Below are 25,704 nucleotides of genomic sequence, written 5' to 3'. Positions count from 1 at the left end.
ATTCAGTTTAATACCCACGGCTCCGGCACTCTGCACCGATGTCAATAAAATATATTTTAGGACAAACAAAAAGCCTATTGATCCTCCACAGGATGCAGTATGATAGGCCGGTAATGGTCGGCTTCTGATGAATACAAATGAAGTGGAGATTGGATGGAAGTGCTGTGAATAGGCCAGATTTAAACATTTCTTGGAAAGGTCTTTGTTCTCGTTTCAGCCGAATTCCTGAGTTCCATTTTTTTTTTTTTTCCCTACAAACTGTTCAACAAAAGAAAACGTCCCAAAGCTATAATCCTCTCCTGTCTTTTTCTTCTCGTTCCAGATGTGCTGGTGAACGGGAAGCCGTGTGACTGCGATGTCATTGCTGACTGTAAAGTGGGCGACGCTGTGACGCTGGAGGTGAAGCTGACCAATCTGAGCAAGAACTCGGTGGGGCCCCTGGCTCTGACCGTGGTGCCGTATCAGGACTACCAGAACGGGGTCCAGAACTACGATCTGGAGGACGCGGTCACCTTCATCGGCTCCAACACTTTCTACATCGACACGGTCAGTCGGGGCTTCGGTACCATATCGGTGTAAATTCCCAGAGATCCATTTAATCCATTAATGATGTACTCACCTTAGTTAATGCTTTCATTAATGTGTTGTGCGTGCATGAGCTCACGAACGACAGACTTTGAACTCGTGTTACTTCCTGATCGTTCATGAGGTACTAATGCATGAAGTAATGCTTAAATCATGCATGAATTCATGCTAATTCATGCACCCTTAACCGTAAAGTTGTTACCCGCTTGTTGAACCAGATCTTGTCATGGAGATACGATCAAGTTATAAGTTAGTTTTGAGCTTTTTATGTTTCAGCTAAACTGTTCAAACACAGAATATTCAACATTCAGCATGTTGGACGTGATAAAGAACAGAGCTAGAAGCACTAACCGTGGACTGGAAGGAGAAGAAAAAGTGGGCTCAGATCATCATTCCTTAAACTGGGGGTCACTGAAAGAGTACTAAAAGGAGATCATAAAGGATGATGAAATATTTTCCAAGTAAATATATTTTGAGTCTGAGACAACAGCGGCAGCAACATTGGTAACAACTGAGTTTGTCCCCGTTTAGCATTTGTACTACAAACTACAGTGAAGTTGGATGCAGCTACGAGGACGTTTTTAAGTGTTTACTGTTGTGCAGGGTTCAACAATTATAACTTGTCATGAAAATATCATGATTACAACTGTGATTACCTTTGTTTTCATTGATTACCTACAAAGATATAAACGCAACCTTTATGTTGTCAATTAGAAGTAAAAGATTTAACTTTTTTTCCTGTTTATTTCTCGTAAATTGTGTTCGCCAAACGTGATGTGCCACCCGTCAGATGGATGGATTATCTCAGCAGGGGGAAGTGTTAAAATATACTTAAATAAACTGACTTTTTGTGCATAAAAGCAAAACGGGAGTAAAAACAAAAGTGTTGCATTTGTTTTTGTTGACTTTATTTCTTGGGTCCCCACAGGAGAAGTTATGGTTGACAAGTACATTAACAAACACTTGCTGTATCTCTGCTTACAATTACATTATGGTGTGTTAATTATCACAAGTTTAGCTGCTTGTGAATATTAAATAAGTCAAATTAAGTGTTGCTGCCACATTACCACGACTGGTAATAGCAGTTATTATCATACTGATGTTCCATAAATATTTTAAAATGAAAGAAAACATATTATAAGGTGCATGAAATTGATTAAACAAAATCAAAAATAATATGATCTTATCCGGAAAAGCACAACGTCATGCTTTTATATTATCATTTCCTTCCAGGCAGCCGTTGGTTTATGTTCACTTTCAGTCAGTGTGATATTTTACCTGCAGAGAGTTTGAATTTTCTTGAATACATAATAATGCCTGCTTTTAGTTGAGAAAGTATGTTAATGTTGTGTATTACTGCAATGCTCTACCCTACCCTATCATACACATTAACAACCCGTACTTTTGGGAGCACTAGTGGCAGAAATGACTTTTATTTTGATGAATTGCTTATTGAAAATTCTCCCTCCTGAATGTTGAACAAGCTGCAGGCGATTAAAAAAAAAAAAAAAAAAAAAAAGACCCGGTTGGTGCCCGATTAAAGAGTTTACAGTCTTGAAAAGCAGATAAAAGACTGAAAATGTATCTGAATTTTTTTAATTGTTCTCAACTGAAGGAGAAGCAGGTAGTCTTCGTCCTCTGCTGCCTTCACAATGGCTGACAGTGTACCAGGCACATTTAGAAATCATTGAAAGGTACTCGCGGTTCTGACTGCTGTTTGTTTTTGTCGGCAGGTTAAACCCAAACAAAGTTCGGTCTGCGAGGGCGCCCTGCTTTTCCTCTACACCGGAGACTTGTACCTCAATATCAAGTTCCAGGATGACAGCGCTGGACGAGAGCTTCCTTTAGCCTGGTTCACTCTGCCCAGCGTCCACATCAGAGCCCTGCACACGCCGCTGCAGGCCGGGGCCTAGGACCCCACAGCCCCGGACCCCCGGAGCCCCGGGAACCTTATCATCATAGGTCTGAAGGAAGGATAAAGCTTTTTGTTGTTGATGAGGAATGTAAATACAAAAACTTTATGATTTGATTTACATGTAAATATCATTTTGGACTGCATTTGTACAGTTAATACATTGGTTGTTTGAGGATAAAAACAGACGACACAAACTGTCCTGCAAATTTGCACAAGCGAAGTTATCTGTGTGAGAGTTTAGTACCTCAAACTTTTACAACAACAAAATCAGTTCATTTCAGCAGAATCACTGCAGTCACTAACTTGCCAACTGCTTTCAGGTTGAGTTTTACTGGACACACCAGTTTGCACCAGTAACCATAAGCACACTTACAATGCTGATCATTGAAGGAATGAAACTATACTCCAAAATGGACTAAGTTATCTTGTTAGTTGTGTTGCATCATCCGCTTTGATATAATCCTGATCTGTCAGTGTAAACGTCTTCATAAAAGACATACAGTACGGTTTGTAGTCAGACTGCTGTGTGTCTTATATAAATGTGTAACATTGAATTAATCAGGTTTACCTACAACTGAGGCAGTGAGCTTGTGTCTCCATAACTTAGATAACAGTCTACGTCTGAGGACAATGTTGATCATCCCCAACAGCCTCATGTTTTGCCTTTGCACTCCCGGCCTTACGTTACCCCCCCCCCCACCCCCACCTGTTAGTTTGATAAACTGTGAGCCTCTGTGGCTTCTAGACGCCGTCCAGATTGCCGTTGCTAAGCAACAGTGTTTTTACAACTTTACCACTGGAACGCTGAGCAAACGGTGCACACGACTAACTGTGTTGTAAACAAGAGCTCACGACTTCCAGTCAGCGGTAGCCTGTTAGCAGCTAGCTAAACTAGCCGCAACAGTGACTCCCTTTTTTTGAGTGTTGCGTGACTCCTCAACTCGCCTGCACGTCACCAAGCCAGTCAGACACATGTTCAGGTTAAATGATGTCCTCTGCTGTACGGACTTTTTCATCGCCTCTGAGCCAGAACACTGAAATTTGGGTGAGTTCACCGTTTTAGATTAGCCTAATTTTGTGTGACATATAATTGCTGTAAATAAATGTTAAAAGAAATCAATTCTGACATCACTCCAGTTATTTTTCTTTGTCTGTCCGAGTCGCTGCAGATCTGCTTCATCTTCATCCTTCCTGCCGGATGGCACCACTGCAGCTTTTTGGGAAGCTCAAGTCTGACATTTAGATTCTTCAAAATCCATAAACTGTGATTACTTACAAAAATATTGCTGACTAATAATCACTTGTAACATTGAATTTATACCGTGAAGGATGACTGAACGTCATGTTGTTGACCAGTGATACCTTGCAGGTAAATGTTCACAGCATATTTACAGCCTGGAATTGAGTAGCTTCGACTCAGACATTGATTATAAGAGCAGAAAAAGTCCCTTTACGACTGTGTACCTCTCTGAGTGGCAGTTTTAGGACTTGCTGATGCACTGGGAGTTAAGCAGTAAACACACAGCACATGGACGTAGAGTAGGGGAAGACCAGCTTGTATCCCTCCTTCTGTCCGGGACTTAGTGCAAATTCAGGAAATACTTTCTCCTTATTGATCCACCGTGAGTGAGTTTGTATTTATATAAAGCAGTCTCATCGACAATATGCTAAAAAAGCTGTTTTTGTAAATCGATTTCTATGTAACTCTTTGTGTTCTTCAAAGCATCAGGATTAAACAGCATAATAAATCACACTTTTTGTTTTTTTCTAACTCCCATGAAGGTCACATTTAAAGTTCAGTGTGACAAACAGCTTTTCCACTCATAGTAAATGTGTTGGTAAATCCATTCTGCACACAACACAAACAGTTCCAAAGTCATGCCCTCCATGCCTATTAGTTTGTTTATCTATTTATTCATTTGATTAATAATAAATTGTCTGCGTAAGTGTGTGCAGTGGCTTCGAAAACTCATTCAGTCCCTTAAGAATTAGCATCAGGTGAGTAAACTCCCGCATACAATGATAAAACATGGCTGGTAGGATCGAGCAGACCCTGAGCAGCTGGCCAACAAAGAGTCTCACTTTTATATGCAAATCAAATCTTCTGCAGAATATTTTCTGAACCTTACAGTAACCTTTTTCAGCAAATGTAACTCCATCTTATCGTCTTAAATTACAAAGCACGGGAGCAATTAAAATGTTCTATCATCACGAATTGGAGCGTAGATTCTACTTATTGTCACTAATTAAATTCTGGGGTCTGCCGTGGGCGCCTGTCAATGTTCAGGAAGTAAAGAATTGAACCTAAAGAGCAAAAAAACAACAACATTAAGCAGCAAGTGGGACTTCTGTCCCCAGCAAGCAGGATTCACAGACACACTTGTTTCTTGTAGTTCTGGTTTCTGTACCCTGTTGGTAGTTCATCCCATCACACAGCATCCTTCAGGCTTTTTGCCGTTGTTTGTTTGACACAAGTAAATGAAGAGTGATGCCTTGTTTTTCCCTCAAGGGTGCGTGCAACTTAATTGCACTCTGTATCTTTGGCTTGCATGCGCCTCTACACAGTCTACGAAAATCAGGAGAATATATATTTTTTTTTGTGAGATGGCAAATAATATCCCGCTTTGATGGAGGGACTAAATAAGCTCGCAGACACTTGTTAGGTTGTTACGTTGTGTGAGGGTTACGATCATTGCTAGAAATTAGGGTCAGGGACCAGTGAATTAGTTAAGGCAACAAATTCCGTGCCCATCCTTGGAAAAGCAGGCTCGGTGGACAGGTTGCACACATGCACATAAGAAATACATGATTATGATCATAGTTCAACTTCAGCAATTGTTTGACTTCAGAGAACCCCGAGCTGCTTCTGTTACAGCTTGAAGTTTAAGGCAACGCGTAAGTACCCTAAATTGTAATCCCACCAAATGCAACTTACAGCTCCGATTCAAAAAGCATCCACTTATTTCTCTTGAGATGTTAAGTCTGTTGTCTTTTTACGGTCCGTCGGTAAATTCAGGACCTCTAACAAATGTGCTGGTAGTCATTTGGAAAACTACCGTCTGTTGCTCTCCTCTGCTCCCTCCTGAACTCGCCATGTCTTGGACTTTTGGAGCTTCTATTTGACGAATAAATTGACTTTGCTACAGACCTGCAGTTTCTTCTGTGTTTGTGGGAACAAACTTACACAAGATCCTCCTCGGATGCTGGCATGCAATATTTCATTAACTTGAATTCTTCTATTTGATTACAACATCTGTGCTGTGAGCACAAAGTAGCATGAAGCCATGGGATGACCGGTCTGTGTTTCCCTCGCTGGGCCTGCATACAATTTGATTAGTTGACGACGTTGTGGAAGGGTTACGATCATTGTTAGGATGAGGGAACTGTTGCCTGACTGTAGAGTTTAGACTGGCATGCTGGGTAAGCAGGCCCCGTAAGGTCAAAATATATGTTGCTATGGTGGCAACGGACTGTCCCACCTTGAGGAAGGGCCTTAATGCCCTTGCTGGGCCTGCAAACCCCTGTGATTGGTTGTAACCGTACACTGTATATAAAAGTGGACGTAGCTTTAGTGCCATGAGAGGTCGGCTCCAAAAAGCCTCCGGCTCCATCGACTCCCATTCAACTAGCCTCATAAAAGTGAACCGAGTTGTCTCGGTGTTGCTAGCTAAAGGCGTGTTTTAGGGGTGTGTCTGTTTGATTGACAGGCCTGTGGTGCGGTCAGGTTATGGCTATCGGTGGGCGGGACATAGTATCGTCGGGTTTTCAATCAGATCAAGTCAAATCCCCAGCTCGCCCAAATATGTTCACCACCAGCTCCAAACCGCTCTGAACAAGCAAAATGGCGCCGGCCAAATTCTGAACTTGAGGCTTCATAACAGGCGACGTCACTGTTGGTTGTAACGTTGTGGGAGGCTGCAGGTTTGGGTTAGGGACCGAGGAAATTAGAGTGTTGTCAGGGCAACCAAGTCCATCGCCATCCGATGAAAAAACAAATATTTTTCAGGAAACTAGCTTCAGGCCGAGGAAGTGAGTGTTTCCAGCGTGTTAAAGGCTACAAACAGAAGAAATGGCTCCAACTAGAAGCTGCACCACCTACATCCGTCTGCACAGTCTGTGGAAACACCACACGATGTCAAGAACAAGTATTAAAACTTGATTTGATCAAATATTTGCCTTTTCATAACCTTTCATCATCAAACAGTGAGCCGACCTTCCCGGCACTACAGAGGACACCCAGAACAGACCCGGAGCATCTCGCCTTTGAGTTTAAATGAGGTTTCTTATCAAACATCAGCGCGGCGTTATTAGCCACCGAGCTTCATTACCTCGCAGCGCACCTGTAATTCTGATCGTAATCAGCCCAACAACCATCCATCAATCCATACGATGCACCTTCCCCCTGCCTCATATTCAGTGGTAACAAGAATGAGGAAAATCTGTTGGCAAACAGTAGACTTTCATGAAGAAACCCCCCGGAGCTCGGCTGAAGACAATACGGTGTCACAGTGTGTGAAAACATTCATGCAAATGACTCTCAGAGAAGCCAGGGTCAAATGAAATCTCTTTCTCCTCTCTTTCAGCTCCGAGCGGTAAATCACGTCCATTCACATATATCTGCAGCCTTGATATGTAAATGATCGGAGGAGCGGAGCGATGAGGGGGTCGCTGGGGTGGATTAAGGTGTGTGCCGGAGAAAGAGGAGCGCTTTGACACCTGCACCGCTTGTTCACGCTCACGCCTCGAGCACTGCGGAGAGAAAAACCTGGCACAGGAATCCTCATCCGCTGCATATTTACTGATCCTCTGTGACTTTCTGACTTAATTAATACGCTATCTGCCGCAGCACACAGGCTGGTAAATATGAAATAAACCTAACCTGAACTCTAAAGTGTGGACGTGTGACTGCAGCTTATGGAAGAACTTCTCCCAGTTAAAGTCCCCATGAAATGAAAGAGGACTTCTTCTCCTTGTTCACTAACCTTCCATGTCAGATTATTCACCTTTATTACAGCAAAGCCCAAAATGGTACAAAAGTGTGTTTTTAACTTAAAATGAACCCCATTTAAGGAAATGATAAGTGAGCCATGTTCAGTACAAGTGAACAAACTCAGCCCACCGATGCCAAGTTCAGACTGCACATTTATTGTCTGATAAGTTGGTCATTGTGTCAGGTTTAAGCAATATTACACTCGAGGGTGAGCTCTAACGTTATCATTGCCTTATTGGCTGACTGACAGCATCACTGTTGTGCCAATAATCACATTAAAGCTCACCCTCGAGTGTAATATTGCGATTTTACAAGTTATCAACTAAATAAAATATGCAATCAAAATATATTCATTGTGGAGCAATTCACTCTCAAAATATAACAATTTTTTAGTGTGATCTCCATTTCCATGGCAACACAGGGTTTGACTGTCAAGTGGAAAACAATCAGTTGCGTCAGTAGAAGTGAATGTAACGTATGCGATGTTTGCTACTCAAGGAAGTAGTCCGAGCCTCAGCAACGACATAGCAACTACTTGGCTAAGTAGTCCATTTTATTGCTTTCTAGAGATCTTATCCTAAACTGAATAACTACAGCACAGAAACACTAAACTGCTTAGCTCATTCAATCCCAGTGAAGCTGGCCGCCGCAGGGATTTAAAGTGTGTACGGGTGGTACGGGTGCTCGGAGCGACAAAAATGGACCAAAGACATTTTGCCAAATGGGTCACATTTAATAGACCTATAACAAGTAAAAACAACAATAATTTCGTTAATATGAATTCAATATTATCCATCCATCATCTACACCCGCTTTATCCTGAACAGGGTCACGGGGGGCTGGAGCCCATCCCAGCTCACTGTGGGCGAAGGCAGGATGACAGTCTGTCACAGGGCCAACACATAGAAACAAAGACTAATTCAACTGACATGCAAGTTTTTTTCAGATGGTGGGAGGAAGCCGGAGCACCTGGAGGGAAGACACAGGGAGAACATGCAAACTCCACACAGGAAGGCCCAGGCCTGGATTCGAACCTGGAACCTTTTGGGTGTGACGTGACAACGCTAACCACTGCACCACTGTGCTGTCAATAGATAGTAATAAATAATAAATATAATATGAAATTAAATTCTAATCATATATTCCCATCGAGGAGGCGGAGTGATATTTCTAGTGATGAGCAGGGTGTGATGTCATGATGATGTGAGCACGGTCCAAATGTTCAGTTGACCAATCAGATCGCTGGGTCGGAACTACCTGTTGTAGAATAAACCATTATAGAGTCATACATTTATGGCATGAGCTGGCCAAGACACAACACAGTGGAATATATGTTTTTCTCCAACTGACCTTTCATTATCCACAACCTGTGTGAAGTCATTGAAGAGCAGGTGTCACTTCCAGAAACAAGACAGAACTCAAACCAACAAATCACACACAACCAATTAGCTTGTTGGCGAAGACCTAAAGACGTTTTTGTTTGCTGCTGTCTTTCATTGAACACAATTTGAGGTTCTTGATTCATTTCTTGCACTGCAACGTGTTTCTGTATTTTATGTCTTCCACTGAACTCTTAACTTTATACCCTATTTGAGCTTGCTTTGTTTCTTCTATTTTGATGTTTTGATAACTGTTTTTGATTGTTTTTAAATGTGCTTTTCTTTTACTTGATGTTTTAATGCTTTTGATGTTTTTATTTAAAACACTTTGAATTGCCTTGTTGTTGAAATGTGATATTAAAAAAAAACATTCCCTGCCTTGTCTTGTCTTTCACATTTTTTATGACAATTTGGACCACATGCTATGCTGTGACTTTTTTTTGATATTTTGGACCACATAATATCAGCTGTGAGGTAATATGTCATAAATACCTTGTTAGTGCTGCTGGTATTGATTTGATTTGTAGCGTCTTGCAGCGCAGCACAAATCAGTAAAAAGACAACAACGTATCTCCAGACTGTGTTCAGTGTTTCCAGCCCGGCCGAGTGCAGCACTGAGCTGTCGGTCCGGCTCGGTTCAATCTTCAACTTCTCTTCTTCATCACTCCGAACTCTTCCTGTCTGACGTCTCTGCTGTCAATTTGGATCAGATGTAGAGAAACTCTGACCTCACAGAGCCTTCACAACGAATTCCTCGGGGTGTGTGTGTGTGTGTGTGTGGCCCGTATGATGAGCTGAGCGATAGCACTTTAAGTTGGGTGTCATTACCATGGAGACTAATCTGAGCAGTTGCCATTATTAAACTTTCCTCTCGGAGCTTCTCCAGAAATGCATCAGGAGTTCTGTAGGTGGCTGAGCGAGGACCGGAGATGTGAGAACGTGGAGTTAAATATAGCGTGACCACAGATCCAGACGGCGCTGATTAGTGGAGCTGTTTAGACTCTCAAACGGCTCCATTTATGAAACGTGGTTCGAGGCCTCGGCCACAGCGTGCAATCAGCTTCTTCCTTTGTGTTTTTACGGAGGAGATGGGCAATTTGCAGCGTTGTATTTCACACCTAAAATTAGTCAGATGAGGGGGAAAAAAATCCTTAGTGCCTTTTGTGGCAAACCTTTAAAAGCCTTACAGAACAGGAAATGACATCAGTATATTGAAAGTAAAGCAGCAATAAACTAAATATAACACAACATTAGTGGTTCAGAAGTTCAGAAAAGCTTTTATGTTTGTTTTTTAAATCACACAGCTCACATGAACAAATGCTTATACATTTCACACATTGAAAGGAAAGTTAAGATGAAATATAACAACAAAGAAGCAAGAAAATCAGTCAAGTGATTGAGGGGACATCAAACCTCACATAAAAAACATCTTTAATGCTATTTCCTCTAATGTCAGCCTGAGATACCACGACTGTCAGAATATAGGAGCGGTAGCTGAGAGGTACAAAACTGACTTTGTAAGTGAAATGGAAACACAGAATATTACACATAACAGCATGTAATATACCCATCAGTCCACTACAGAAAACTGTGTCAGTGTCATGTGTTGCTTTAAGCTGCTGTAGGTTGAAGCACCAAACACCACACGACTAAGTTCAGGAGAAAAAGACTTGGTTAGGTTTATTAAAACATTGTGGTTTCAGTTGAAATACGTAAGTTTACTTAAGTAACATTGGATAGATCGCATGTGCATTACATAAGTTAAATACATTACATTATGTCAGTAACTTCAAATATATCCACGTTGGTTCGTGCTCTCACCATCTTGCTATTTTGGAGCCAGAAGTGACCATATTTGGACGAGTTGGGGAGGAGCTAGCGGTGGATCTAACGTGATCTAACGTGATCTGATTGGAAAGCCAAGGACACCAAGCCGCGCCCACCTATGGTGGAAACCTGACTGCACCACAGGCCTGTCAATCAGACAGACATCCCCCCCCCCCCCCCAAACATACTGATTCATGAGGCCTAATATCTCATTAATGACAGGATTATTTTCAGACGGGCCGCCAGAAAACTAATAAGGAGTGAATTCAGAAAATGACACCATGATGACTTGTGGAAAAAAGTTATTGACTTAGTATTTCATGAGAGAAGTTGAATGGGAGTCATTGGTCCTGGAGCCTTTTTGAAGCCAACCTCTAGTGGCACTTACCGCGGTATTGCAGTTTAAGACACTTCCACATCAGCCTCATTTTTCAAACCCGGAAGTGCTTCCCTTTAATATACAGCGATGCCCCTGACTTCCACCCTCGTCGGACTTTATTACTCTCTACTTCATCACACAACCTCCTTCTTCAACCCTGCTCATACATACGTGCACTTTTCATGCCGAGGTGAGGCAAGACGTAACACTCACACGGTATCCTCACTGACAGGTGTTTTACATGCTTTAACTGTGATACTGGGCTGAATGAACATAACGGATAAAGCCTTTTAAAACAGGAGATATTTTAGCACAGGCTCTTTACAGTATGTAGCAATCAGGAAGGAAGCAGTTCAGAAATGTACTCTCTAATGATCTCCCAGTAAAAAGGAGAGAAGCAGCAGAACATTTTCATCAGGCTGAAGGGACCATGGAGCGCATTAAAAATGAGCAGGTTAGGATTGTTCTATAGGTGGCTGTTATTTCAGTTTAAATTGCTACTTGACATAACAAGTGTAGAAACTTTTTCCCGTGTTCTCGGTTATTCTCTAATTTTGAATTTTGGTCACTTAAGATCCATCAAGAGGGTTTTCTCAACTCTTTCCACATTCAGTTTTGTCTGAATGTGTCCGTCATATATTTTCAATAAATTAGATTTTAGAGTGACGTTCTTCTTTTTGTCCATCTTCACTTGATCTTCAGTAGCATCTGGTCTAAAAAACTAAAGCATTCAGAGGTGAGTAAAGAAAGGAGGGCAGACTCAATCTCCAAAACTTATTAAGTAGATTTATTACTAAATATGATGAGTCATGATGGCTGTTTAAACATCACATGACTCCACCTGTAAACTGCAGCTTCAGCAGAAATAAGCACCCCTCCTCACGTCTCTGTTGAACACTGAGCACCGTGACGTCGTCCTGTGTTGACGCCCGGAGACAAACACGGCTGTCAGGATCGTGTGTCTGCTATGTAACAGCGCTCCTGTAGCTGAAAGAGAAGAGCTGCCTTGCTCAACAGCACTTTGAGCGGCAGCCGTGGCCTGGAGGTTGAGAAGCAGGGCTTGTGACTAAAGGGTTTCCGGCTCGATTCCATACAAGCAGTAGGAGTGCCCTTGAGCAAGGCACCGATTTAGAGTCTGGAATGTGTGTGAACATTGATTATAACTAATAATTTAACATTAATTAAGCACAATATGTACTAAAACTCTTAAACTTCAGACAACTTTAAAGTAAGAAGAAAGAACGAAAAGTAAATTTAGGATTTCAAGACAACAAACATCAATAAATTGAGTTGGGAATTTCAGTTTAATTTATTTAGTTGGTCAAACTTAAGTAGTAATGAAAAGGTGAGATTAACCAACTTTACATGACCACAATTCAGAAAGTTTATTTTACTACAGTTTTAACATCGCTGCATTGACTACCTGTCTGCTTCAGAATCGTTTTTTAAATTCCTTTTACTATTTTTTAAAGCTCCTGATGGTCTTTGTCCATTTTATTCATCAGATTTGCTTTTATTGTAAGAGTCTCAGTAACTGGCCTTTTAAATACAACAAGAGTGAAAAGTAAAACCTACGCTGAGACATTATTTCGTCTCTGGAACAGCCTCCCTGAAGACCTGAGGACCGAACAAAGTGCTGATAATTTTAAGAGCAAATTAAAGACCCTTTATGGTCTGGCCTTTAACTGGATTTCATTTATTTTATGAATTCATTCGATTATCTTTTTATACATTATAGCTGGTTTTACCTCTTGGTATATTTATCTGTTTTATTTAAAATGTTATTTAATTTAAATTTTATATATATATATATATTAGTAATTAAATTAAAATGTCAATAAAATACGAGATACAGAGTATTTTTTTTTACATTTCAGTTGGGTTTATTAGTTGGCATCACTGTATACTTTAACTTAGTTAACTTTAAAAACTCAGGTGTTTCCTCATGAGTGTTTCCTGACTTCCTCTGTACCAGGAGTTATCTAGTAGTAGGGATGGTAAGGAGGGTATTGTTTATTGTTCTATTGCTCTTATTGTAAAGTCCTTTGTACTACAAGACATTTGTATAAAAAGTACAACACGAATAATGTCTAATTGATTGATTGATTGTCTTCACAGACTTGTACATAGTGAACATATATCAGATTCATGTGCTGAACTTAAAGAGTATATTGTTTCTTTCCTTTGTTTATATTTTTTTCACTATTTGACTCCTACTCTGTCTCTCTTGACAGATTTGGCTGCTGCTGCTCTGCTCTCAGTCCAGAGGATTTCTGTTCCACAGCGTGACTCATGGCTACAGTACTTTACGTAAGAAGCGTGCAGGAAGTGTGCAGAGGAACACAGAGCGTCTTTGTCACGGTTTGTATTGTTTTGATGTCGATCAGATAACATCGGGTTATTTTGTTCATGGGATCAAAAATGATTTCTGGTGAATCTCAGCCTGTATGCAGGGCATGCTGGGAAGTATATGCAAATAGGATGACGGTGTTTCTAAATAAATTCATTTTAATGAGTGAGTAAATGATCTTTGGGACATTTAGTCAAATTAAGTCGTGATTTGAAGTTCTGATTGTGAACCAGAAAGAGATAAATCTACTTAATTGCAAAGTTTAAACATCTTATTTAATCTAATTATACAGTTAAAGGAAAAAGATGATCACTGATTAAGTTGGTGCTCAAACAGGAACTTTGTAATGATTCTCGAATGAAGATCCAAAGTGAGAGATGAGTTTGACTTTAATTTTTTTTGTCTGAAATCTTGATCCTTTAAATTTCTATGGCTCAGTGCTTTCAGGTAGTTACAGTTTATACCATAACATCAGTTCAATGCCAAATCCCACCTCTTGTTTCTCTCCCTTGTCTCCTCTCAGGTCATAAAACACCCAGAAACACTTTACAGAAGACAACAGACTGAGTTTTGGCACCGAGTCCTGGAACAAAAGTGAATCCCTCCGATGAACCCGAGTCAGCGAGCAACACTCTGCATCATTCATGCTCTAACATGCTCTAACAATGGAATCCGTACAAACACTGGAGATCAATGGAAAACAACAGAAACACAAATGGAGGAACAAATGTGACCTGTTCATTAGTCTGGTGCCGTTGCCTTCAGCACCATGGACAGCGCACCGACATGTGCAGCTGCATCCCGGCTTGCAAAGTTGATTTTTTTTCCCTGCAGTTGTAATGCTATATATATATATATATATATATATATATATATATATATATATATATATATATATATATATATATATATATATATATATATATATATATATATATATATATATATATATATATATATATATATATGTTATACACACACACACACACACACACACACACACATACATATATGTATATATGTGTGTATGTGTGTACACAGCACTAATATGAGTCCAAGTGAACCCTCTGTGTCCATATCATGAGCACAAGTGGTTACTGTGGGAAGGGTCGCGCGTGTGTGGAGAGATGAGGTGTGGAGGAAAGGGGGTGGTGGGGGGTTCGCCCGGAGAGAAAAGGCTTCAGGGAGTCAGGCAGCTTCTCAGGCCACAACTCGGATGATTCGTGACACTTGGAAAACAGAGAAAAAGAAGAAGAGACGGGAGGAGCAACGCCCACCGATTTAGAGTCTGGAGTGTGAGGAGACATACAAATGTGGAGACTTCAAAATACGAGCAGCTCGTGACACGCATGGTTAACTCCGAGGCCCCCGCGCGCGACGAGGAAAACCACATGTGTGCGTGTCTTTTTTCCTTTTTTTTTTTTTTTTTTTTTTTTACAGCCTCCAAATCAGCTCAAAGGGATCCGCAGACAGTTCGGGAGAGGAGCTGTGGAGTGCGCTTGGATGTGCGCAACGGAGCATGAGTGCCACTGCGGGCACAGAGCGCGTGCTAACCTTTAGAGAATATCTCTTATTCCTGCTCTAAAGTGTTTTTATTTCGTCCCTCAGATTCATCCCTAAAATTCATCCGAGGAAACTCATCTGTACGATGGAACCTGTTGTTGTTTCGTGCTTGGAATATTTTTTTGTTCTTCTTTTAACAAGTGGTGAGTTGAAGCAGGAATAGAGCAACAGATCAGGGAAATAAGGCTGTGATATTTTCTTTCATGTCAAGTAACATTTCCTGACTTAATGTTCCTCTGTGACCCTCTCGTCTGGTGGACGACTCAGCACATTTCTGCTGAGGATGCTGCCTGTTGTTTGTGAGGAAGATTTGAGGATTTCACGGACAGTAAATAGATTTTTTTTCCCTGTCTTTCCTGTCTAAGCAGAATGGCTTCTAAAAATAGCCTGAATGCTGATCAGGTTCCAGTGACCGGGGAGCTGTTTGGCTAAAACTTAAGAGACGTGCGAAAAGATGCCCGGTTGTAGGACATTTTAATTCCCATCACAGACTAACTTAGAGTGGAGCATCAAAGAAAGGAGGGAAAAAGAAAAGAGGATCTGTCGCCGCTGATTAATTCGGTTGGAAGCCTTTATTCAGATCAGTGTAGGGTCGAGGAGAAAAGAGACCAACAGGCGTTCTTGGAAGCAGCTTGTTGATGGCACTGCGCACCGGGAGGACTTGGTTTGGGCAGGTCTTGCGCAGGGTCTCTCGGCTGCAGGGCTCCTGGTCCAGGCGATCCAGCAGTCTCTTGTGTCTCTCTGCGAACCAGGAGCAGGATCTGGGGGTCTGCCACCGGGATCACTACAAGGCGGCGGATATCCACCGGTGCTCCGACTCCGGCGTCCGCCGCGGCCACCGTAACCGGAGTGCACCTTACTGCGCCTCCGCCTCCAGGCGCTGTCCACACGGCTTCCCTCACGCTTGCTGCGCCTTCCCGGGGAACCCGAGGGGACATGAGCCCCTCGGTCGCCGGTTCCTGTTGGCCATGAAGCGGCAAAACGTGCGGACCTTGTCCCTGATCATTTGCACGTTTACATACCTGCTGGTCGGGGCCGCCGTCTTTGACGCCCTGGAGTCCGACTTCGAGATGCGCGAGAAAGAGCAGCTGGAAGCGGAGGAGAAGCGTCTCCAGGGGAAATATAACATCAGCGAGGATGATTACCGCAAACTGGAGAGCATCATCATGGAGGCTGAGCCCCACAGAGCCGGGGTGCAGTGGAAATTCGCAGGCTCCTTTTACTTTGCCATCACTGTTATAACCACCATAGGTAAGCATCAGTCTGTTTGGTGAGTCCCGGACTCTAACGTGTGTGTAACCGACTTCTTATTACAGGCAGCGCAACAGGATGGCTTTGTTGTTGTTGTTTTTTTTGTGAGGAAAACAACAATTTCAAAGCGATAAAAGGGTTTGTCGGCGCAGCACGTGTTCATCTTCAGAGCAGTCACACAGAATCAGACCTGAGCAGATTAATCGCTCACCGAGTGTTTAGATAAAGTTTTTAAGCAACATGTTGCAGCACTCACGCTGTGCTCCTAAAGGGAGCTGCGCTGCGAGGACGCGTCACTGTGTCACCATCACATGACACTAGTTGGATTTAGGCTTCCTAAAAAAATTTTTTTGAAAAAAAAAAGAAATCACATAGGATCCATAACGCTAAGGGATCACGAAGCGTGACGGACTCGCGTGCTCAGCTGATGCACACACACATCATTTCTTCTCGTGCAGCTGCAGAATTTGAACTTTTGTGCGTCACCAGGAAAAGTGTGAGAGAGCAGAGGGGGAGTGGAGGGTGGAAGACATGCCGAGGTTATTATTGTGAAAGGGCTGCAGAAAGGAGACACACGGAGCTGTGCTGCTCTGTGAAAGCGGCCCTGACGGAGCAGCAGGCGGTGTAGTGGTGCTGAAAGGACAGCTCCTCCGAGTTCAGCCGCAGGCAAGAGAAAAGTTCAGCAGCCTGACGTCACTTCTACTCATCCTACTCACTTTCTTTTATGTTGTTCTCTAATAGAACATTTTCAGGCTTATTTCTGAGGTTAGATTCACATTTTGAAGTTTTTTCCCCCAAAAATAAGAGAATAAAACCCAACCTGGATGAAAACAGCTGCTCACGCCTGGCTGAAATCACAAATCAATCTGCTTTACATTTGTTTTTCTGATCCCCCCTCAAATGCAACATACATTACATCAGTTTGACTCTGCTCCCTCTGATGCATTTGCGTCATAAAGGTTTATTTCAGGCTGGAAAGGAGGGGGTAAATCTGAGTGTCTCTTTGTTTACACTCCACAATCCAGCCACACTGCTTTTTGCATTTTAATCAGCATGCGTGCCGAGAGAAGCTTTGTTGAATTGACTTGGACTAAATTGGATTAATTTAAAGCGTGCGTGGCCATGTTACAAAAAAAACTAAAAACTAAAAAGTTTAAATCCAGTCTCTCAATCAGCTGAGTTTAGAAGACGGGCCAGACTTTTTGTAAAAATGAACGCAGGTCACAAAGACGCGCTTTCTCCATTTACAGGAGTCAGACTCTGTTATTCAAGATGAGGACTTTTTAGCTTCAGTAGGGGGAAGAGCAGGGGGAGGGGTAGGAGAAAGGGGGGGGGTACTAATGCACCACAAGGCCTGTCCTCCAGTTTGCCAGGCAACACTTAAAAGGGACAACTGCGCCGCACTGTGAAGCTGGATCTGCTGCTGTCTCTAGGCTACAGCAAAGAGAGCCATTGTAATATTCATGTTTCTGTGAAGTGGTTCCATTTACTGCGGCCTCCTCTGTAGGAAACACACCCGCTCTCTCTCTCTCTGTGTGTGTGTGTGTGTGTGTGTGTGTGTGTGTGTGTGTGTGTGTGTAAACAAGGAGTTTGAACATTTCAGGGGACATGCAGACTTTTTTTTATTTTCCCACTGCAACATGTGCAGGACTGACCTTTATTTGACTTCTCCGAGTGATGCAGGAAGCAGCGACAGTTGTTCAGAATGATTTCACAGCAGTGGCTGCTTTCATTAAGTTCTAGAGAGAAAAGATGTGCGGCCAGAGAAGTTATTGATTGCCAGAGTTTCATTTCATCGCTTTAGGTCCACCAAAGATTCTGATGACATAGTAAAACCATCCTGCAAAGTGGGGTGGAAATTAGTTTGATGCGCTTCCAGAAGAATTCAGAGAAAACTGTCACTAAAAATAAACAAATATAGCTCTTTAAGGGTTCCTTTTTACTGATCATAAAACATCAGCAGAACACAGTTCAATGCACTGACTGTCAGTTTGATGATTTTCCATTTCGACTGCCAGATGAAAACAAGAAAAAAACATGTGATATTGACCAAATTTCCTTCACACAGCATCAATAAAATCTCATCATACCTGATCTTAATGAATAAGTCTGGACACTATTGTCACCAAAACACACGAGAAACCTCAAACCAAAAAACTGATCCTACTAACATGTATTTTCTGTAAACCTGAAAATTGTTATATCACAATCCTCTGTGACGTAGAGCTCCACTGTTGCGCTGACTGGTTCATTTTACACCCTTATATGCTTACTTTTTTATGAACTGTGTCTCAATCTGCAGGCAAAAATAGTCCCTGACAGACACAGAATTCCCTCCTGGTTCAGTGTCCAGCTGCTTTAAGAAATAATTCAGTCTGTTTTGAATGAATCCAATCATCTGAAGATTTCAATATTTACATCTCCATCAGGAACCAGTGAGTTTGAGACCAACACGCAGGCTAAACCGCCGTTAGAGATAAACACAATTTGACAGAAGTGTTAGACGTACTCTGTTTAAATGGCCAACTCTCCGTATTCAGCCCAGCATCACAGCCGTCAGTGTGCCAGAGGGCACCATGTCAGTGTCACGTTTTGTCTCGCCTAAAGGTGAAAAGTGATTGGAGGGATCAATGATCAAGAACATCTTTATGATCCCCGTTTTGTTGTACAGTCAGCGGTAACAAGACAGGTAAACAATTATAATGTAAAAAAAACATACAGTTGTAAAATATAAAACCAAAAACCATATAAAAATCACAAGAATCAAATAGAAAATAAATACAGGCTAAAAATAACATTGAATTATTTAAAAGGCCAACAGCAGCTGGGACTAAAGAGTCTATTTGTCTTGCATGTTGGCAACTTGCACTGGCAGCCAGACGGACACAACACGAACTCTTTGGACAGGAGACGGCTGAGATCAGCCGAGAAGTCTTGTACAGCTGAGTAAGGTCGTTCAAGGTCGTGCCAGCACACTTCAGCATTACTCTGTAGTCTATTCTTATGTTTAATGTGACCCGTGACCCGTACCAGGAGATAAAGGAGAAAGTGATGACAGATTCAATAAAACATTTTCATAAACGTCTTGTCAGCAGTAAAACTTCAGATTAAACCGGGGCTTTAACCCAGGAGATCAGGGTTCGAGTCTGTTAGACAGCATCGTGGATTTAGTCAAAGAAATCTTTTCCTAAACCGAATCAAGCAGTTTTTGTGCCTGAACCAAACCACGTGGGTTTTTTTTTCTTGACTCTAACCACATGGTTTTTTTTTTGCTACTAGGGTGAAGCTGACACTGACACAGTAAGCATAGTGGACTGATGGGTGTTACACCAGGATGACATGCAACGCCTGTCTACTAAAGCAAAATGTGTTATTCTCACGCCTTGACGCCACGTAGCTATTGCACGTTTTGCTTTTTTCTATGGGCGTATCTATTACATGGGCGCTTTATAGGAAAATGAAACCTAGTGCTAACCCATGTGGTTATTGGTCCAGGAAAAAAACATGCGGTTAGAAGGAACAAAAACGAGACAAAAAAATAAACAAAAAACATATTGTGACCGCCTGGATTCATCCCACCAAGCTACCTCTCTTATATCACACAAAAAAATGTACTTTTCATTTTGTCTCAAGTCCTTTGTTGTGACATGACTGTCACATTACCTTTGTCAGATGATATATTTACGTGCGTGTTATTCTCACGCCTAGACACCGGTGTGTCTATTACACGCTTTGCCGTGATACCGGGCTGTGACATATTCGGACGTGGCCAGCAGTATGTCTGGTTTTCTATAAAAGAAGAGATGACTTTCTTTAAGGTAAAAAAGAGAGGCTGTGAATGGACGAAATTGAGCGCCATCATTAGATGAAGCAGTCATCGAGTGCGATATGTTCAGCGCTCTCAATGATATTACTGTGGGCTTTGGACAGATAGAATTTTCTCGCTGCCTCGGGGACGATATAAGACTAGAAAGTTAAGACAATCACAGGAAAGTGTCCTGATGTCAGTTTGATATCTCTTTTGTGATTTGCCAGCCATTTCATCCGGCCCTTTGAGTAGGTTAAACCCAAACCCAGAGAATTATTTGCAGGTAGTTTTTTCCGCAGCCATCCGTGTCTTTAGGCAGCCAATCTTTGATTTTTTTTTTGTAAAGTTTTGATGAGTTCACCTGGTGATTGAAAGGCCGTACTCCAACACACCATTTAGCTGACAGAATAAGATTCATACTCTCACCTGTTAATACCTTGGAAGGGAATTTTCCTCTTAGAAATAATGAAACTAGATTTGTCCTCCTGCACTTTATCAAAAGATTTTCTAATCATTATTTGGGCCACTAAAAGTGAAAGTAGCTTTGTGTGAAATGAAACTCTGCCGCAAAGATAAGGAAACAATTTGGGCTGTGTCAACTGTGAGCTGTTTGTGGAAACTAATTAAATTCAGTGTCATCATGTGGGACTGTAAAAATAAGGTACAAAGATGCCCATTAAGATATGTGGTGCTACATGCTGCGCTGCTGGATGTGAACATTTAGAGCTGAATGAATCGCACAAAACATCAAATATCCCGGGACAGTTTCCACAATGCAGTCCACCACGGTGCGGTTAAAGCTGTCATCATTCAGCCAAACACGTTTCTCATCTGTTTAATATAAATGTGAGGAGATATTTCCATTGACATCACAGCATCTTCCATCATTATAATAAGATGGGGATACCAGAGTCTTTAATTACTCATTAGCGACAAATTAAAGGAAAAACCTGAATAGTTTAATGAATATGAACGATTTAAATCATTTTCAGATCTCACCTGAACCAAAGATCTGCTGTGTGAGAGCCAGATAAGTTAAACACACTTGTAGAGTCTGTGATAAAAAGCGCTATACGTACAGCATATACTGCAGATATGTTGGCTTGGTCTAGTAGTGTTTGTGACAGCATTAATGGTAATAATAACAATAATAGTGGTGGTAGTAGTTGTAATAGTAGAAACAACATAGAACATAGCTACAGTAGCAGGAGTATTAGCAGGTTTAGTGCTAGCAGCAGGAGTAATAAAAACCCTGAGCAGAAGCTGCCATAGTAGCTTTAGCAACAGTACGAATAGTGGCAGCCGGTTTTGTTCATTGTCAAGAAATAGTAATCCAACTGTAAAGAAAAATACAACAACATGGGAGCAATTTTATGGAAAACTGATACTCCTCATGTCATCGTAGTTTTTGGAGTACAAAAGAAAATAGTTCTCACTTTCCATTTATTTCAAATCCCACCGCTGACCCAATCGGTTTCTTCCTCCAATTCTTAACACATCTGCCTGAATACCTCAGTATCCTGAGGAAGAAAGGACAAAGCTGTGTACTCAGCAATCATCACTTCTATATACACAAGATATAATACATGTTTTTATTAGTTTGGATTGATAATATTCTTTTAGACAAAGAACATGTGAGTCTTAATACAGTACAATCCAAATGTGGATAAAACATAGTAGCTGTACTGTAATACTAGCAGTATAAACAGCAGTTGAAGTAGTAGCTGTGGTAATAATCGAGGAAGTCACAGTATAAAAATGCTGAATCTCAGACCTGCACTTTAAATGGAAGCTGCGAGGCTGAGCACTCGCGGAGGATTAAAACATCTGTCATCTACAGCTGGAGTCCTCAGCTCCCTGTTAGCAGACCAAACAAAGCAACATCAGTAACAAGTTCGAGTGAGAGTCAGTGATCAGGTGCTCAAACTCACTGTCACCATACCGCCATAAACTGAGGGGAAGAAAAATGTCCCAAGGTCCAGCTGTGATAATGTTAGCACATGTCCGACCAGATGTCTGGAGGGGCCCATGACGGCTGCCAGGATGAGTGTCTCCCCCCACACACACACACACACACATCCACACCGACCTGCGAGTTGACTCTATTTATTCCCGGTGATTAATTGCACCAAATGTGACACTTAGTGATGGCAGCATGTGGCGAGGTGTTCTTGCTGGAACTAACCCCTGGGGGGGAGGGTGGCGTGCTACAGTGTGCATATGTATATATGTATATCTACACCTGCCTGTTGTTGCGTGTTGCCGGGAGAGCGCAGACGGCTTAAGAGGTGAAAGTCATCTGTGCTAAATGTCTGGAAATATCAATATGTGTTGTACACACATGCAGATATGTGGAGTTCAGGGAATAACGACTGACACCGGGGAGGTTTCTCAACTCAAGTTGTAGCAAAAATGATTGTCGATAGAAGAATTCAGTGTTTCCTTTCTTATACCAAAACACCATCACAACTCTCCCTGAAACTAATACAGCTTAATCAGGGCAAGCAGCACTTTAAGGCCGTACTAAATGGCAGACAAAAACATAATTACTTTTTAATCAACAATACATTTGCCGCTAACAATTGAAGATGAAAAATACTTTGTTTTTAATTCAAATGAATCGGAGATTTGTTTCCTGCTGTTGGAACGTTCATTTCTTTGAATGTCACAACTGACAATTACTGTATATGTCATTTCTAATAAAAAGCAAATATCATCCAAACGTAATGGAAAATAATGATGTAGTCCCAGTAATATATTAGCATAACAGTGTTTGCTTAGTATGAGCGTTAGTTTAAAGTTGAAGAGTATCAAAACAGGACAGACAGACGTGATCATCATCAGCAGTCATTTTTGGTGTTTCTGGCGACCTGACAAATCTAAACACATCATTTACCTTCACTTTAGCTCTGGTTTGGTCTCCACCTACTCCAAAGTAGAGCCCAACGATGTTGCATTTTTGAGGCTGATACCAAAATTATGTACTCAGAGTTCTGATATCATTATATTTATATTTATATTTATATTTATATTTATATTTATATTTATATTTATATTTCACAGTAATCCCTCAATTGTTGTCAAGTGCAAACATGCTTGACACTTGTGACAATGGAGGGAGATATTTTACAGTTTATGGTCCAAACTGACATCAGTGCACTGAAATAATGAAGTAAACTGGGAATTTATTCATTATAAATAAATATAAAAAAGAAAAAAAACACAAATGGAACAATTTCTAAATTGCTACAAGCATCTTTTTCTGCACTAGGTTCTGTTAAAAAAAAAAGAAGAAAAAGTACGACACCCGTACAAATATCTTTTGTTGGCCAATACAATCATCCGGTGTATCGATCGAGCTCTACTCTTCAGGAAATTATTTGTCAGTTTTGCCTCTTAAAAGCTCGTTTTTCTCCTCCAGCTAGCTGCTGACTAACTTCATCTATCAGCTGTTTTGTGCTGGGAAGGTAGAGCACCATGTGTTTATTTCCTCCAGAAAACAGCTGTCAGCCGGGAACAGGTTGATGCAAACAGTTTGTGGGCCAGGACAAAACACAATTAGCTAAAAATACAACAATATCATCATCAACAACAACAACAACAAGCTCCATCGAGCTAAGATATGCTGCAGAGTGTGAAGATAATTATACGTGGGTTTGTCACTAGAGCTAACCATTGTGGCCATTGTTAACATTAAAATATTGATTATTGCAGTGTTAAAGCTTTACATAGTAACATATTACTTTTGAGCAGTGGTTATAAAACACTGCTTTTAAGCCCAGTGAGACAACAATTTAAGGAAAACCCTGATAAATGTTCAAAATGTCAACAGCCTGAAAATGAAATGCTTTTATTTTGTAGTGCTCCACAAGTGAACAGCGTCCTTGCCGATAAATGAATCAGCCGTCCCTGCTAATGAAAGCGCTTTGTGAAGATGAGTCAGGCGCCGTGTCTTTGTTGGACCTGTTGTGGCGGCCACAGTTTCCGTTACGCCGCACAGCGACTGTCCCTTCCAGCTCAGGTCTGTCTGCAGGCTTTCTTAACCCGCACTCATTAAATTCAGTCCATATCAATTTTACAGAATTAAGTATGTGGCTTTTAATAATATCTAGAAATAATATCATGGCAGATAAACAGGGAAAAACTCTGTATTCCAGTTAATGATAGTTATTATAAAATCAAGAAAGAGCCACCTGCTGCTTTTTGGTGTTATGTTGCAAATTATTTTTATTCATGTATTCCACAAAAGATCAAAAGAAAGGTGTGTGTCCAGAAGCACATAAAAGCATCTCATATGTGAATTAAATTCTATAGAGACGGTGTCTGCAGGGCTGGGCGTGCAGAGAACTTTTCGTCAGGCCCTTTGCATAGAGCAGATGCACTCTGTGATTAGTCTGACGCTCCACGCAGGCCAGAGGCTGCTAAAAGCTGCACTTTGCCCCCGGTCAGCTGTCGTCCCCTGCTTCGACAATAAACATTGTAATCTTGCCAGGGATTGTTCGGTGTGAAGACGGTGATTGCCGTGTGTTTACATGTGTGTGTGTGTGTGTGAGAGAGCCGGGCTGCAGGGAGGCTCTGAGTGGAGGAATACACAGATTCTCCATCTCTATGCTTCCTCTCGACAAGGACTGATTGGAGAGCTGCGCGTACAACATCAACACAGTTTTTGTGACACAGCTGTAACACCCCCATGTTCGTCAGTATGGATTATGTGAATCTCCACTACATCGAGGCCACGGGAGGCCATGATGTCTCTTCTCAAGCATCAGTCGATAAAATGATTGAGCATTTTTTAATCCAGGTGATTTGCTCATTCATAATGCATGACACTGAGTTGCGTAACAGGTGTGTATATATGATGATTAAAAGCTTACTTCATGGTTTTTTTATGGTCCGATTAAAGCGGCTTTGATTAACGGAGCAATTAGTAAATGCTATGGATGAGGTTTGTACTGATTGGACAAGACTTTAGTTTTAATCAAGCAACACAAATGTAGAATAATAAATAGATAATGTGACAGCGAAAAGCACACTCAGATCATTTTACCTTCTTCTGTGAAAGTGTGAAACTGAACCTTCACAGTCTCAGGATTGATCGCTGAGAAGCTTCTTTGGGGGATATTTCAGAAACATATTTCATTTCTATGCCAAACCATGTTGTTCACATAACCATGTTCACAACAGTACAAACAAAAAATCACCAGATTTTGAGAAATATCTCAAAAACTTCTAGATGGATTGAAGTTGGTACAACAATGACTACCGCCTGACAACACAAAATATTTGTAGAATGTTTTTAGAGAACGTTATCCCATCTTTAAGAGGAACGTTCTAGGAACGAAAAAAAAATAAAAAATAAAAACAACTTCCAGCTGAAAAAATAACTGGAACATTAAATAATATTTACATTCAACATTTTTAGAACAAAAATATTATAGCTGGCAGTCACTTTCTTGCTTAGAATTAGATGTGAAGATTTATACCACTCTCATGTTTGTGAGAAATTGTCTGTAACTTGCATCTGGAATTTTGAGTAACAATGGAGAGACATCCATTAAAACAAGTTTATTAAACAGATGAAGATTGGCGCCAGCGTTCTATTACCTGTATGTCTCTTTATGTATCCAGCATCTATGATTCAGTGGTTTTAAGTTTTT

The 25,704-nt window shown here is 41.2% G+C and overlaps 2 protein-coding genes across 5 annotated transcripts in view; both read left to right on the top strand.

The window, feature by feature from the left end:
* The window catches only part of trappc9 (trafficking protein particle complex subunit 9), a 231,486-nt gene extending 227,866 nt beyond the window's left edge, over positions 1 to 3,620 (top strand). For all 4 annotated transcript variants that reach the window (XM_069176536.1, XM_069176533.1, XM_069176535.1 and 1 more), the window contains 2 exons: positions 323 to 546; positions 2,319 to 3,620. In XM_069176536.1, coding sequence (XP_069032637.1) covers positions 323 to 546; positions 2,319 to 2,498 — 404 coding nt within the window. In that variant the 3' untranslated portion in view covers positions 2,499 to 3,620. The remainder of the gene's footprint in view (positions 1 to 322; positions 547 to 2,318) is intronic.
* An 11,301-nt stretch (positions 3,621 to 14,921) lies between these two features.
* The window catches only part of kcnk9 (potassium channel, subfamily K, member 9), a 47,399-nt gene continuing 36,616 nt past the window's right edge, over positions 14,922 to 25,704 (top strand). The window contains exon 1 of the mRNA XM_069176732.1: positions 14,922 to 16,239. Within this exon, the coding sequence (XP_069032833.1) occupies positions 15,627 to 16,239 (613 nt within the window). The 5' untranslated portion in view covers positions 14,922 to 15,626. The remainder of the gene's footprint in view (positions 16,240 to 25,704) is intronic.

Source organism: Embiotoca jacksoni, unplaced genomic scaffold (genome assembly GCF_022577435.1).
Source record: "Embiotoca jacksoni isolate LCO1_2020_lvr unplaced genomic scaffold, fEmbJac1.0.p SCAF_7, whole genome shotgun sequence".
Lineage (NCBI taxonomy): Eukaryota > Metazoa > Chordata > Actinopteri > Embiotocidae > Embiotoca > Embiotoca jacksoni.
This window is presented reverse-complemented; position numbering and strand designations above follow the sequence as displayed.